Source organism: Eretmochelys imbricata, chromosome 9, assembly GCF_965152235.1.
Source record: "Eretmochelys imbricata isolate rEreImb1 chromosome 9, rEreImb1.hap1, whole genome shotgun sequence".
Taxonomy (NCBI): Eukaryota; Metazoa; Chordata; order Testudines; family Cheloniidae; genus Eretmochelys; species Eretmochelys imbricata.
This window is the reverse complement of record NC_135580.1, coordinates 84,949,663-84,966,821: the sequence shown is the minus strand read 5'-3', so window position 1 is coordinate 84,966,821 and position 17,159 is coordinate 84,949,663. Positions and strand designations below refer to the sequence as shown.

Here is a 17,159-nt window from a genome sequence, read left to right as displayed (position 1 = left end):
TTTGGGGAATGTACAATACTTCTCTAGTCATTTTGATCAGGGTTTTAAATGTTTATACTTACACCATGCTATCAATGGTGTTATTTGTGCTTAGAAATCCAAACCATTTTAAAAGGATTTTTTTATTCTGTGAAAATATGTGAAAAGATTATCCATATCCTATGTCTTTTTTTTAAATGAAAACAAGTCATATTCATGATTTAGTAGTAACCAGTTTGCTTCAGCAAAAAATACCCCTTGGAAATATCAAATTGCCAAAGCATTTAAGGTTATGCTTCCAAAAACTTTCTTTGCTCCGAAGTGGTGTCATGTATATTATCCAGAATAGCTGTACACTCTGAAAAAACTGAAATAAAGCAAAAACTGGCTAAACCCGATCTTTTTCATATTTATAAATGTATCCTCTAATCATTCTTATGTGAATTATATACATCCATGATGGACTTATACAAGGCAACAGTTTTTGTGTATGTATAATTCAATAAAGGCCGTGAAAGGTCACAGAGCTCCTTGTTTCTTGCATCAGTATATAAGAATCCTACTGTATCTGTCACACGTTTTGCAATAGTTGCAAAGAAATGATCAAATTTTGTATACACAACTGTTTGTGCTTGTTTGATTTCTGTGGTCAATACTATTTCTTGCATTTATGTGTAAGCATTTAGCACTCCCCAACAAAGGAAGTGAGACTGTGCGTTTTCCAGGTGATCAGCCTTCCTTGATGTATTAATTGTATTTAACCACCTTCACCATTCATGAGGACAAATGTAGCCTGAGAATTAATGTATTGCTTTATAAAAAGCTTTATATTTCAGCTTATTTTGAGTAATGCTAACTAATTATCAGTGACATCTGGCTAATGGCTGTTCTGCCTCTGAATTTCTGATGCCAGCTATACATTAGGCTTGCAGTCACTCAAAAAAAAAAAAAAATATATATATATATATATCCCTGCTGAAAACTGAGACATAGAAATGAGTTACTAGGCGAGGTGGCAAAGGTTAATAAAATGAGATAAGTGGAGGATTAACAGCATTTGTGTAAATATGAAAATGGCAATTATACAAAGGTTTACTCTAAAATATAATAGTGTGTTTTTAAATGTTAACATAGTCTATGTACGCCTCATGATTTGTTTATACATATATAACATTGGGGTATTGGGCCTGTACTACAGCCACAAGGCTCATATCTACCCTTTTGTGAGTTGCCTGCAAATCCATGATGGTAGAGAGTGAACGAATCAACCAAACATTCCCTTCTACTTATTTTATTTGGTTGATCTTACATGTAAAGAAACAAAACTGAACCGGCTGCTGCTAACCCCAAACTAGAAAACTGTTAACTAAAGATGACATCAAATCCCAACTCCTGTCTACCTCCCCAAGAACTAGGGTTAAATAGATGGGCCTCGAACTTTTGGGCCTGGCACAATACATTTGAGACTATTTATACCAACACAGCTTGAGTGCTTGTACTGATCACAGCTGTGTTCCAGTCCAGCACAGGCAGAGTGACAGGTTCCCACATAAAAGAACTTGAGACAGATGAAAAGCAGATCCTTCCTACATTGTGGAGCCTTGGTTTCCACAATGACATTTCCTGTGGCTGTTGGACTGTGCATGCTCTTCCTAGGATCCTGCTAGCATTGCTATATTCTGTGTCATGAGCTCATGCATCCTCTAGAGCATGTAAACGTCTCAGTGAATACTAGAGCAGCAATTTTCAGTATAAATTATAGTCCCTACTATAACAATGTATAGAACAGCTATTCCTTGATTCCTAGCGCTGTGAGTATGTCAAATCCCTTACTATCACAGAACTGCTAGGTAACCAAAATAAAATAGAGGGATGTGGAGCAGCTGCATGCTGGTGGATGCTGCTGCGTGGCTGCCTCTCCTGTGCTTGAGCTGCCCAATTCCATTTTGCATGTTGCTGCTGCCATGCAGTACAGGAAAAGCTCTTGGATCTTAATAAAATCCATGGTGAGGTTTCCAGCAAGCTGTTCTCAGCATTGCTCTATTAAGAAACAACAGTCTAGAAAGGGAAGATGGTCTTGTAGTTATGGCAGTAGGCTAAGATCTGGGAGTTCTTCATTCAATTCCCACCTCTTCCATATACTATTCCTTGTGTTACCTTAGGCAAGTCCCTTAATCTCTGTGGGCCTCAATTTCTCATTTGTAAAATGGGGATAATTCTTTTTTTCCACATCTTTTGTCTTATGCACTTAATTTTTAAGCTCTTTGGCCTATGTATGTGCAAAACCTACAATAGGTGCTCAATCCTGGCTGGGGCCTCTGGGTGTACTGTAATATAAATACAACTGGCAAAACCTTCTGTTCTGCAGATTTTTGATATTACAAGTGGAACAATCCTTTGACCTGCAGGGTGTTCGGAGACAAATCCGCACTGCCAAAATTGCCTTTATCATTTTTTCCCCCAGGTTGGCTTCAGAATCCAAAAGGACCCACTTTTCAGGTCAGATGTGGCCAAAATCTTGTGAAAACATGTATATAGTTTTGGTGCTGCTAGACCTGTGCTCAAGCCTTAGAATGGCCTCAAACCCAAATTGCAGCCTAAAGGTACTCTTGGATTTAAATACTACCCGTCCACCCCCTCTGTAATTAAAAATGTTCTGAGTTAGGATTCCAGATTTGAGAGCATTTAATGTAATTGTTTTTCTCAAGTAATTCAGCGTTGTAACTGAAGCAGTTGCGTTGGCTGTATTCACATAGAGCCTGGTCTATTCCTAGTTTACCTTCAGTAGTAATTATGTGGAAACTGGTTTAGGAGACAGATGATCCTTTATACAAATTGTACATGGATACGATTTGTGTGTTAACCACATGAGGGCACTATAAGCTTTCAAAGATAATTTAAGAAAAGTTGAGTGCCTAGATCAGCAATGGTTTTAACAAAAATATATCAAAATATGGAGGATGTAGATTAACTTTCTTTGCTCAATGTTTGTTTCACTTGCTTTTAAAGGTGAATTGCAAGCAGTTTGTCAAATGGATTGAATTGGTGTCTATATTCATAATAGAATTGCTGCAAACTAGGCTGACTTGCTAAAGTATAACTTGTATAATACTAACATGTAAATCTTTAAAACACTAACAGAGGGAGGCTAGCCCCTGCCACTCTGTTGTACTCTTAAGTGTCAAAGTTGCACATGGGCCTCTGTCCTTACTGTCTTTCCTAGTAATGAGATTCCTGTGTTAATCTTTGTACCAAAGCTGTATATTGGCTGTCTGTACCTTTAGGCTATTTCATGGTATGGAGTGAGATTGATTTATACATCATACTTTGATGGTACAGTTCTCTGAAATTCTTCAAAGTGGATGTCTGTGAAATATTTCAGAACCGTTTGATTTAGGATAGACTAGAAGTGTATATGGACTATGGACTTTGGATTTAATGACTTCTAGACCTGTAACCAGTGAAAACTGACATCCCCTACGCCAAAGGCCACTACAGTCTAATGGTAGGGTTTCATCACTTTTATTCTTTTTTTTTTTAAAGGTATACAACTTTAAAAAATATTTCCTCTTTTAACCTTACAAATGTCAAAATGCTCATAGATCAATGTGTCCAAAAGATCTGAGATCTCAAAAGAGCATTACCTTTTATATGTGTTTGTTTAAATTGTATGGTATTTCCTAATATGCATGCTAGTAGCATGAGTCAGTGTGCTGCCCACATTGTAGAGAAGTCTCTTTTGTGGGGCACCAGTGAGGGAAGTTCATTTTGCTAGATTCAGAACTCTTCTACTTTGAGCAATATATAGTTGTAACACAGATCTTTCCCAGCAGCAACCTCTGGTTTACACAACCCCTGTGGCTGGGGCTGTAATACTGTTGCTGCTATGGCTACCTCCGCTACAAGCACAAGCTAGGAATTGTGCAAGAAAGATTGTGATATTCTAGTCTTCAGGAGTGTTTTATTGACAAAAAGCAGGACAACGTTGCTAAGGAAAGGTAGTAGTGATCAGCTCAGAAGAGCAGTAATGGAATATAAAGCCTTTCAAAACATCAGATAAAACTTGAAATGTGAGGGATGGGTGATGTGATCACTAGTTTGCTACAATGACTGATTTCATCATAAACCAACTACAATTGGCAGGGGGATAAGGATTAACTGTTAGGTAAATCAAACTATGCTATTAGTCCTAAAAGTAACCCTTGCCGCTTTTAGCTGAAGTGCAGAGCACAGATGTTAAACTGGAGCCTTCTGTGGATTCACTACTCTCTGTCCCTCCCCTTTAAAGATAAGAATTTAGATTAACTTGATATTATGAGGAAAAACACATCTGACCTAGGTATACATAAAATACTAGTTGAGGGGGTGGTTTGCCATGACTGAACTGAGGCTTTCCAACACTCTTACTATACTAGGAAGATGTCCTGAGCTCTGAAACCTAGACTACAATTACAAATTCCTGGCCCCCTCTGAGATGTTCCTTTATGGTCTGTTGCAATTGAGGGAAGGAGAAACTATTGTTTAAAGGCACCATCTATTGTTAATGGAAAAAAGAGGGGAAGAGAATATGGACATAAGTTTTCTCTAGTCTATCAAGCACGAATCACTGGAATTTGAAGGCCACCTTTTTCCTTCCCAAAACCTGGAGAAGTCACAGGCAGAAAATAAGCACCGAGAATTGCCAAATATAGGAATTTTAAGGTTGTTCAGTACTTCACTACTTCTCTACCAACTGTACATGACCTATCCTGCCACACTGTAAGTATGCTCTTCACTTAACTCTTTCTGTAACAGAGATGCTGTATGTGTACTAGAGCTGCTCAAAAGAATTTTCCAACCAAAAGGCAACTTTTTTTCCTTTGCAAAAGTGTAACTATTTTTAAAATGTGTAGCTTCGTCTTCCACTCCTAGATATGAAAGTAGTGACTAACTGTCTTCTGGTTTTGATCGAGGACTTTCCCTTGTTTCAAAGCTGATAGTTTTGTCTACTTTACCCAGCCAGAGGGTTGGTCCTTGAAAGACTAAAGCATTTAACACAGTTCAGGTCCAATGAGCCCTTTAAGGTACCTTAAGTAGTTACTTTGAATGGGACTGTTGCAACAGTCTTTATGCTATTTGGATAATTTTCACTGTTTGTTTACTTTTGGTATGCCTGCTTCTGCCACATACTAGAAGTACTGTTTCCTTTTTCTTCCACAACGGGGGCTGCTTGCTGTAAAATGAGGCCCTGAATAAGGAGCCTAGTTAGGATAATTGTCTTACAAAAACTTGGTTAGAGGGACTTAATGCATTCAACTAACTCCTGAAAGTAAGTTTAATATTGTGAACAAAGGGACTATGACATGAATGGAGTATTTAAAAAGTTCTGCAGTTACAGACCCTGATCTTAGAAACGTTACTTTTAGAAGTCAAATTCATGGTGAAAGATAAAGAATTTAGTGTCTGATTAATGAGTTCACCAATATATATGCTCTAGTAAACTAAGTTCTTGCTTCAGTAAATATATGCAGGGATAGGAAATTTAAGAGAGTATGAAATGAGGTGTAGTATCCAAAAGTCCTCATTGAGGTTGTCTTCACGGTAAAAAATAACCTCTAGAAAATCAGCAGTAATAGCAGGGCTTGCTTTGTACAACCAGGCACTGAAGAAAGCCAGCCCGCTTCCCATGACATTTCTCAGAATTCCATGGCATGGTGCAGAGGAGCAGTTGTCAACCCACAACCCAATTAGCACACACCTGTGGCCCATGGGGCTCAGCTGTGTGCTAAAGGCTGTGGGTGATCCCTGGGGGAGGGGTCCACACTGCCCCAATGCCTAGTGTGGGGTGTCAGGCTCCTGGCCTGCTCTGCAGGGTCAGGGCTCCCCACCAGCTGTGGCTATCCAGGGCACCAGCCTGGCCCCGCAAGCTCCAGAGTCTGGGGCAGCCATGTGACTGAGAACCAGGGCAAGCAGATAGCCTGCCCCGTGAGCTCCAGGGCACCTGGCCTGGTCTGTGGCAGCTGCCTGGCCCTGCAAGCTCCGGTGTCTGGGGCAGCTGCCCACCACTGCAGTGGAACAGGCAGGCAGCCAGCCCACCATTAGTAGCAGGGGTCCTGGGGTAGGGGCAGCTGCCCACAGAGCAGGGTCCATGGTTGGGGGGGTCTGAGCTCCACTGCGGGCCACATATGCGGCCCACAATATTTAATATGTTGAGAACCACTGTTGTAGAGAATACTACATGTTCTAGTACTGATCATAAGAATGACCATGCTGGGTTAGACCAAGATCCACCTAGCCCAGTAACCTGTCTTCTTACAGTAGCCAGTGTCAGGTGCTTTGGAGCACATGAACAGAACAGGCAATCAATCCCCCATCCTTCACTCTGAGCTCCTTGCAAACAGAGGCTAGGGCCACTCAGAGCATGGGGTTACATACCTGCCCCTCCTGGCTAAGAGTGAGCGATGGACCTATCCTCCATGAACTTATCTAGTTCTTTTTTTGAACCCTGTCTCAGTTTTGGCCTTCACAACATCCCCTGGCAAAGAGTTCCACAGGTTGACTGTCTAATATGAAGTACTTCCTTTTATTTTTAAACTTGCTCCCCATTAATTTCATTGTATGAGCCCTACTTCTTGTGTTATGCGAAAGAGCACTTCCTTATTCATTTTCTCCACACCAATAAAGATTTGATAAACCTCTATCATATTCCCACTTTAATCATCTCTTTTCTAAGCTGAAAAGTCCCTGTCCTTCTGATCTCACCTCACATGGTAGCTGTTTCATATCCCTAAATAATTTTTGTTGCCTGTCTCTCTCCCTTTTCCAATATATCTTTTTGAGATGGGATGATCAGATGTGCATGCAGTATTCAAAATGTGGGCATACCATGGATTTATAGAGGCATTGATATTTTCTGTCTTATCTATCCCTTTCCTAATGGTTCCTAACACTGTTAGCTTTTCTGACCGATACTGCACACTGACCAAATGTTTTCATAGAACTATCCATAATGACTCCAAGATCTCTCAGAGTAGCAACAGCTAATTTAGACCCCATAATTTTGTATGTATAGTTGGGATTATGTTTTCCAACGTGCATTACTTTACATTTATCAACACTGAGCAACAAAATGGCAGAGGAAATTAAGTTACCCAGTTTTAGGAGAGCCTTTGTAACTCTTCACAGATTATTATTAAAATTATTTTAAGTAATTTTGTATCATTTAAGAACTTTGCCACCTCACTGTTTACCCCATTTTCCAGATCATTTATGAATGTGTTGAATAGCACTGGTCCCAGTACAGCGCTCTGGGGGACATGAATATGTCCCCATTACTAACAGACATGTCTATCAATGAGCAAAGAAGTCTACAATATCAAGTTCTAGTGTAACCATTCACATTTAAGTCATTTTTCCAGAGTTAAAGAAGATTGTTAGTCTGAGATATGTTCTCCTGTAAAACTGGTTGAATCCACTCTTCAGCAATGTATAAATAGCCCTGTGATGACCAGATGAGCATACCCCTTAAAAGAAAAAGATACGGGTGGGCAGGGGGAAGAGAAATTACACTTCAGCCAATAAAACAGGTTTGCACAAAAAGAAGAGACCCAGACAGCAAGAGCTACATGAACACATTTACTGCGAGTAGCTCTATGGAAAGCCAAGTCAGATAGATATAAACACTATACAGAGCTTCAAGCCAGTCTCCCAAAACCGCAAGTGCGATATGTTTTACGAAGAAAACAATGTAACAATATTTACAATGGAAGACAAAGCCAGATTAATCAGCTCAACTTTTAAACAGGGCTGAAGCAGAAATAGCAAATATAATGAACAGTTTCAACCATAGACGTTTTAGTTTGTACAGACAATAACTGTCCAATATCGAATTAAATTTACAGGACAAACATTGTTCCATCATTGGTATTTTTGTACTATACAGCAGCATAAACGGGTAGCTGGAAGGTAGTATACGTAGTGATATGTTTTACATATTCTGAAAGTGTTCTTCCAGCACAATACTGAATAAATTAGTGGCTGTAAACTAAGATTCAAAAAGATTGCATATTTATTATGCTGTACCTGTTAGTATTTGTACCATTATATTTGAGGTTACCCATTTAGTTATTTATTCAGCATTTATTAAATCAGTGCTGTATATTGTACAATGGCAGCCTCAGGACCTAATATATAAATAAGGTATGTAACATGTTCAATTTTTTCAACACAACCTTTTCTTTTCCCAATAGATGTTCTGAACTATCATCCAAATTTCAATTTGTTTGGAAGAAAAAAAAAGCTTTAAAATGGCTGTCTACATATTGCCTTATTAATTTACTACGCCCAAACAAAAACTGTATGGCAAGACAGTGTCATGGTCTATAGAAGTGGTAATATTTTTTAAATGAATTATCAAAGTATGTTTAGCAGCAACTAGTAACTGTACTGACTAACTTCTCTTCCAGATTCAAGAACACAGCTGTGCTTTTAAACTCTGCAGCAAGTATTTCTTTCCTGTTAGTTTGTAAACTTATATTAAGTTTGCAAAAAGGTCTTTATAATTTTGTGACATGTACATTTTAAGACTACTCAAAAATAGATTTAGGTACACATCACTCAACATCAAAACTGACAGCATCTAATTTGTTATACAAACTGTACTAGTATTTTAAAGGTTGTATGTCATGTGAGGCAGCCCTACAAAACACTTGTACAATATACAATGTAGAGGATTACCAGCTGTGTGGTGCAGTACAGCATGAGGATTTGTGTACCACTTTTAAACCCCTCATCAAGTCAGTGCCTTTTATTATTATACATTGTATGTTCCAACAACTAGTGTCATGCTTTTAAAGGTCATAGCAGTGTTAAAAGCCTAAACTGATTTGAACCAAAATCAGTAAGAGTGATGCGCCTAGCTCTAATTTTCTACAATTTATTTTTAATTTGAAATAATCATGGTTTGCAATTTTTCTTTAGGCAGAATGCATTAAGTGATAACCCAATTATTTACTTTCTCATTATGCAAAAAAAAAAAAAAAAATGGTCCCAAATTAAAAGAGGGCTCTGGATGAAAGTAAGATCAGGTAGGGTGGTTTCTCTCTAAAAAGCTACAGCACACATCAATATTGTAAAGCAGAAGTCAAAGTTGTAAAAGACCCTGCACTTTCCCATTTGAGTGCATGAATGGAAACCTCAATTTATATTTTATACATGTTTATAAACAAATGGACCGGGATAATTTACATGTAATCAACAAGACAACCAGCCCTTTAATCTTACCTTATACATATCAGAATTCTGAGCAACAAACTTCAGTTTAAGCTCTGACATACAATTAAAAATACTAAGCTCTGTGATCAAAAACCACCTCCTATACTATAAAGCAAAATATCAAAGAGGTATGTCCATCACAGATTTAGGTTCAGTTACATGGTTCTCTCTCAGCCCTCTCCAAAAAAAAATTTCTGACCTGCCAAAATATTTCTAAGCAATACATGTTTAAGCTAACGTACCAGAGAAACAAAACCCATATTAAATAGACTATCAGCCACCAGCTTTGACTTCTCAATATAAATAAAAACAAACTAGGGGGAGAGGCAGAGAGAAGTAAAAAGGAAGTTGTAGGAATCCCCTCTGCAGCATTCCCAATGCCTCTCAAACAAATGTGCTGCGGAAAAACAAATTCCATCACCAAAACACAGCTATGAAAAATCTTAATTCAAATTAACTCAACTATAGACAGCGGATGTCTAAGCAAAAATCATGACAATGATGTGTGTACGTCTGTGCTGGTGGAAGTGAAAGTAGCTGGCTGGAGTTGAGCTCTGCTTCCAAAAGCACCACACAGTTTCTGGAGATACCAGTAGAAAAGCCGCCTCTTCTAACAATGGTTTCCATGGCAATGCAGTCAGTCTGGAAGAAACAAAAAAAAACAATGAGTGACACTACAGAAAAACTATTTTCTGTTGAAAAGAGGATATGGGGTTTACCCATCAAAACAAATGACATATTGAAAGTAGGACAAAGGTGACAAGTTCTTAAAAGGGGGTTAATTAAACAGATTCCTGCTAGATTCCTCAGAAGGACTATGGGAAAATCAAAGAAGAGAATGCCTCACTTAGAGAATCCATCTCAAGCGTACACTCCTCTCATTGCCTTCTGGACAGGACTCCAAGAGTCTAGTCTATTGTGGGTAACTAGCCATATTATGCAGATGTGATCAATAAAGCTCATAATTACTTATGTAACTCACTACCAAATTAGACTGCTTTAAAGAGATACCTGTGATATGACAAGGATAGGTTATATACATAGCGGCCATTTATTACAAACACAATGAAAAAGGTGAATATTAGTGATTCTGTTCACCCAGCTATAATTAAAATTGTGCATGACTGGAGTCAAAATTAAATGTTTTTACAGCAGTTTCAAATGAGAAAGGAGAGGCCTATGACCGGTGCCAATCTTAACCCTGAGCTTTCAGAAAAATTCATTTGGTCATTAAAAAGAAAAGGAGTACTTGTGGCACCTTAGAAACGAACCAATTTATTTGAGCATAAGCTTTCATGAGCTACAGCTCACTTCACTGGATGCATACTGTGGAAAGCGTATAAGATCTTTTTATATACACATAAAGCATGAAACAATACCTCCTCCCACCCCACTCTCCTGCTGCTAATAGCTTATCTAAAGTGATCACTCTCCTTACAATGTGTATGATAATCAAGGTGGGCCATTTCCAGCACAAATCCAGGGTTTAACAAGAACGTCGGGGGGGCAGGGGGGAGGTAGGAAAAAACAAGGGGAAATAGGTTACCTTGCATAAGGACTTAGCCACTCCCAGTCTCTATTCAAGCCTAAGTTAATTGTATCCAATTTGCAAATGAATTCCAATTCAGCAGTCTCTCGCTGGAGTCTGGATTTGAAGTTTTTCTGTTGATGGTGGGATCAACCTCAGCCTGGTCCAGTCCACATAAGAGATCCACTTCCTGGACACTACAGTGCTAATAAACGATGGTCACAAACACCACCCTATACCGGAAACCTACTGACCGCTATTCCTACCTACATGCCTCCAGCTTTCACCCTGACCACACCACACGATCCATCGTCTACAGCCAAGCTCTGCGATACAACCGCATTTGCTCCAACCCCTCAGACAGAGACAAACACCTACAAGAGCTCTATCAAGCATTCTTACAACTACAATACCCACCTGCGGAAGTGAAGAAAAAGACTGATAGAGCCAGAAGAGTTCCCAGAAATCTCCTACTACAGGACAGGCCTAACAAAGAAAATAACAGAACGCCACTAGCCGTCACCTTCAGCCCCCAACTAAAACCCCTCCAACACATTATTAAGGATCTACAACCTATCCTGAAGGATGACCCAACACTCTCACAAATCTTGCGAGACAGGCCAGTCCTTGCCTACACACAGCCCCCCTAACCTGAAGCAAATACTCACCAGCAACCACATACCACACAACAGAACCACTAACCCAGGAACCTACCCTTGCAACAAAGCCCGTTGCCAATTGTGCCCACATATCTATTCAGGGGACACCATCACAGGGCCTAATAACATCAGCCACACTATCAGAGGCTCGTTCACCTGCACATCCACCAATGTGATATATGCTATCATGTGCCAGCAATGCCCCTCTGCCATGTACATTGGTCAAACTGGACAGTCTCTACGTAAAAGAATAAATGGACACAAATCAGATGTCAAGAATTATAACATTCATAAACCAGTCGGAGAACACTTCAATCTCTCTGGTCACGCGATTACAGATATGAAAGTTGTGATATTACAACAAAAAAACTTCAAATTCAGACTCCAGCGAGAAACTGTTGAATTGGAATTCATTTGCAAATTGGATACAATTAACTTAGACTTGAATAGAGACTGGGAGTGGCTAAGTCATTATGCAAGGTAACCTATTTCCCCTTGTTTTTTCCTACCCCCCTCCCCCGCCCCGACATTCTTGTTAAACCCTGGATTTGTGCTGGAAATGGCCCACCTTGATTATCATACACATTGTAAGGAGAGTGGTCACTTTAGATAAGTTATTACCAGCTTTAGAGTGGTTTTGGGGGGAGGGGGGGCTGAGAAAACCTGGATTTGTGCTGCAAATGGCCCACCTTGATTATCATACACATTGTAAGGAGAGTGATCGCTTTAGATAAGCTATTAGCAGCAGGAGAGTGGGGTGGGAGGAGGTATTTTTTCATGCTTTGTGTGTATATAAAAAGATCTTCTACACTTTCCACAGTATGCATCCGATGAAGTGAGCTGTAGCTCATGAAAGCTTATGCTCAAATAAATTGGTTAGTCTCTAAGGTGCCACAAGTACTCCTTTTCTTTTTGCGAATACAGACTAACACGGCTGTTACTCTGAAATTTGGTCATTAAATTATCCTATGAGAAACACCACAGAGTTCATTTTTTGCACTCTTCAAAACACGAATAAAGTGCAATTGATGGATGGCAGCAATACAGATAACTAAGATCTAGTTTTAGTTCAAACTATCTGAAAACATCTATTCTTAGTAAGAATTGAAGAAAGTTCTCTGGGTACTGCAAGATGGGGCACAGTAGAAATACGCAGAGAGGTCACTGAAAAGTCATGGTGGGTGAAGGACTAAACGTTTAATGACATGTTAAAGTGAGCATGAAGAGTTATTTAAATATCCTTCTTGCACTGTTCTGAGCATGACCGTAAACGTCACATGATTCTCCCCAAACCTTTCCAACACAAAAAGTCTTTCCTCCTTCACCTCTACGGGTGTAGCTGGAAATTTGCAGCTCTTCAGCCAGTCTATTAGACCTCATCATCTACTCCTGACACCATCCTCTTCCATCACTTTTCAAACACACTGGTGTCCTGAGCCCTAAACTCTTTTCTTGACCCTATTTGCATAAAATACTGCCTATCTTCTTCCTCCCCTTTGCCCTGAAGTTTATCAAAATGTGTCGTCTATAGCCATTACCTAAACTTCTTTGATCCCCTGCAATTCAGCTTCCCTCTACACTCTAATGAAACAGATCTTACAGAGGTCTCCAGTATCCTACTCCAGGCTATGGGTAAAGGTCTCATCTCTGTACCCATCTTTCTCAATCTACTCTTTTCAATAGTTTCACACCCTCCTTTTCCACCTTCTCTCCCTTGTGTGATATACTGTGTGTCTGCAGACTATTATTGTAGGCTTTTTGGAGAAGGAACCCTGTGTTAAGTTAGTTCAACACCAAGTGCACCAGCGCTCAATGAATAAATACTAGTACAAGAGAAGCAGGATTGAGGTGGGGGGAGAATTAAATACAAAAAAAGAATACCATTTGTCATAAATATAAAGGGAAGGGTAACCACCTTTCTGTATATAGTCCTATAAAATCTCTCCTGGCCAGAGGCAAAACGCTTTCACCTGTAACGTGTTAAGAAACTAGGGTAACCTCGCTGGCACTTGACCCAAAATGACCAATGAGGGGACAAGATACTTTCAAATTGGGGCTGGGGTTAACAAAAGGTTGTCTGTCTGTCTGTGTGATGCTTTTGCTGGGAACAGATCAGAAATGCAAGCCTTCCAACTCCTGTTAAGTTAGTAAGTAATCTAGCTAGAAAATGCGTTAGATTTTCTTTTGTTTAATGGCTGGTAAAATAAGCTGTGTTGGAGAGAATGTATATTCCTGTTTTTGTGTCTTTTTGTAACTTAAGGTTTTGCCTAGAGGGATTCTCTATGTTTTGAATCTGATTACCCTGCAAGGTATTTACCATCCTGATTTTACAGAGGTGATTCTTTTACCTTTTCTTTAATTAAAATTCTTCTTTTAAGAACCTGATTGATTTTTCGTTGTTCTTAAGATCCAAAGGCTTGGGTTTGTGTTCAACTGTACCAATTGGTGAGGATTATTATCAAGCCTTCCCCAGGAAAGGGGGTGTAGGGCTTGGGGGGATATTTTGGGGGAAGACATCTCCAAGTGGTCTCTTTCCCTGTTCTTTGTTTAAAACGTTTGGTGGTGGCAGCATACTGTCCAAGGACAAGGCAAAGTTTGTACCTTGGGGAAGTTTTTAACCTAAGCTAGTAAGAATAAGCTTAGGGGGTCTTTCATGCAGGTCCCCACAGCTGTACCCTAGAGTTCAGAGTGGGGAAGGAACCTTGACACTAGTCTATTTTCACTCTAAACTGAGCAATACTGAACTTTATGATTCAAAGGCCTGTAAATGGACCAAGTCCTTTTAGTATTTAGTAACAACAAAATGCCCAATTACAATTCAGAATAGTTTATGATATAGGAACTTCATGATTATCTCGGTACTTAATAAAAAGTGGTCTATGGAATGAACACTGGGGAGGGCGGGAGGACACCCCAGGCTCTGGCACTCACTTGAGTGGCTTTGCGGAAGTCTCTTAATCTCTGTCTCAGTTTCCCCATCGATAAAAATGGGTACAGTACTTATCTCCGTCACAGGTATATTGTGAGGATTAATATGTTGTGAATAGTTAAAGCCTTGTGTAAATGCTATGCATTTTATGCAAAGCTATGAGGAATCTATTGTTAAATAGACAAACTGCACCAACAGAAGGACAAATTATTCAGTCTGAGACTAAAGTATAAGCGTATAGAACCAATACCAAGCTGTTCTTGAGTCTCAGATAAGTAATTTTTATTTTCTTGGCCTGATGGGAAGCTATTTCATTTGAAGAAAAATGACAGTGTAAATTAAAATCTAAATCACTACAAGAGAAGTATCTTACTAACACTTCAAGTGTGAAGAAAACCTTCTATAGCATTTAAGCAAAAGAAATAGTAACTACACATTAAAGGCTGGGTCAGTCACTTAAAAAAAGGTCAATCTCAAAACCCAACACTGTGCTGTTTCATAGCTCTTAATCAAACCACAAGCTTTATATACAATAATTTCATTTTACATACACTATGCAATTTGGTTAGCAACAGCTTTGAATTTGCGTTTATTTTGTAAAATAAAGACAGAGGTTTTTAAATAAATAGTTTCTTTTTAAAAGAAGGTTGGTTTTTGTTTTAGGATCAAAGAATGAAGGAGCTATGCATCACACTTAGAGTCACAGAAGCTTTTTGTTCAGTGAAGCATGCAACCAAAGCAGCACCTCGTTGCTCACATTAATACAGCTAAGGCTTGCATATTAACCTATGTTCACTAGTAATAAAGGTTTCCCACCCCTTCCCTTGCTTCCTATCTACAAGCTTACATATAAAAAGGTACTTCAAAAGTGTCTGCACTTTTGTCCAATAATTTTTTCTCTACACTTAAGATACACCTGAAAAATGTTTGACTAGTTATTCTAATCTTTCCAGTTATACCCCGCAAAACATTTTGAACAATGGCAGCCAGGGTGTTTAATAAGACAATCCTAATGTCAGACATGACAGAATTCAAATTCCCTACGTTTCAAACCTTTTATAAAATCCTGGAATATTCTTTTTTCCACTGAATGCATCCAATGAAGTGAGCTGTAGCTCACGAAAGCTTATGCTCAAATAAATTTGTTAGTCTTTAAGGTGCCACAAGTACTCCTTTTCTTTTTGCAAATACAGACTAACACGGCTGCTACTCTGAAACCTGGAATATTCTATTTGCCAATTACATATAAAAACAAAAAGGGAAGAATTTTATCTTCTGGAAAGAGGAACTTGCTTACCTTGTAATTCTGCTTCTTTGAAGATAGCAAGCCAAATTCAGAGGGAAACCTAAGCAAGCCTCAGTCTAGAAGTAGTCAAAGTTGGTGTGATTCTTTTGGGGACCAAAAGAAAGTGTACCATCATAGACAATACACCAACTCAGACTCCTTTAGATTCACAGGGTAAAATTCAGCAAATTTAATTTAAGTGGAATTTAACTCAGACCCCCTGAAAACTATTTATGCCCACTCTACTGCTGTCTAAATTGGTACAACATATATACTGAGAAGCCAGAAAATGGTGTATTAATGTGTAAAACTAAAGTCCAACTCTACTTCAACTTACACCTTTTTCTGGCATCTCATGACATAAATTACACTACTTTAGATAGATGTGTAGGTGTAAGTAGCTCTAATGGGGTTTAAATGTAAGGGAATTTAAATTACACATTACCTGTGAACTTGACCTATCATCTCATAAGATTCTCACTCCTGGATCTCAAGCCTCCAACCCAAAACTAGGTAGTAGCTTCCAAAGCTATAGCTACTAAGGGCTGAACCCCTATTCCCCCCACCCTCTTCATGAAGTGGAACATTTCAAACTGGCAGTTTGAGTAGTACAACCCCCTGGGGCCCTCAGTAGTCAGTGCCTTTTTGGGGGAGGGGAGAGGAGATGTAAAAGCATTAAATTCACTTATGTACTACAAATGTAAAGGAAAAGGAAAGGAAAAAAACCCCACCACATACCCAAAAGCAAATCCCCTAAATTCTATGGGGAGAGGGAGATCTTGCAGGATCTCAGTTATCTATCCATCACAAATTGAGCATATCTGTGGTTACCACAATTTGAATAGGTGGTGTTTGGAAGTTCATTCCTAGCTGGAGATTGACCACAGGCAGAGAGGCCCATAGATCATCAGTTGTTCACAAGGAATGCAAGAATTCCAATGCTATCTCAAAGTCCACCAAGGCTTCCCCATGCAGAGACATGCCATAGGTACTGTTACCATAGTTGCAGCCAAAAGACCTAACGCGGAGTCTGTTCTGAACTGTGATTTGTAAATCCTAATTTTCAAACTGGTGATGTCTCCCTGCCAGGCAAACAATGTCTTGAATTTTGTTCTGAACAGGAAGACCTGTGCTGGAATCCACCTTGTAGTGTCCTTTTCATCTTAGCAGTACAATTATCTCTATGCAATAAACCAGGACCTGGAGTAGCTTATCCCTGAACCCCAATGTTTCTGATTTTCATTTACATGGTAATGTAAAGGTACCTTAACGTGAGTGCAAATATAAGGAACCTTAATAGTGTTAGAGATGTAAGACAAGCTTAGTGCAAATGAGAATATGGTCCATCTCCTGAGCTGATTTTTGGACTCCTACCATTGCGTCCTGATCAGGAGATCCTCCAGGCAGGGAACATGGGCACACTTAGTACGGCTGTGAGAAAATGCATGCAATCACATACATTCCTCCCATCCGCGCACACCCACACCCCAAAAATTGCAGTGCACGGAATTTTTTTAAGGAGTTTTT

General features: G+C 39.3%; 1 protein-coding gene across 2 annotated transcripts in view; it reads right to left on the bottom strand.

Moving 5' to 3' along the window:
* Positions 1 to 17,159, bottom strand: part of IRS4 (insulin receptor substrate 4) — a 53,736-nt gene that overhangs the window by 11,367 nt on the left and 25,210 nt on the right. Inside the window, exon 2 of one of the 2 annotated variants that reach the window (XR_013347131.1) lies at positions 9,695 to 9,873. Coding sequence is in view for 1 of the 2 variants with exons in the window: in XM_077826631.1 (XP_077682757.1) it covers positions 9,869 to 9,873 (5 nt within the window). In the remaining variant the exon portion in view is untranslated. Of the gene's footprint in view, positions 1 to 7,580; positions 9,874 to 17,159 lie in introns of those variants that run through there. The other variant, XM_077826631.1, reaches the window with a different exon arrangement.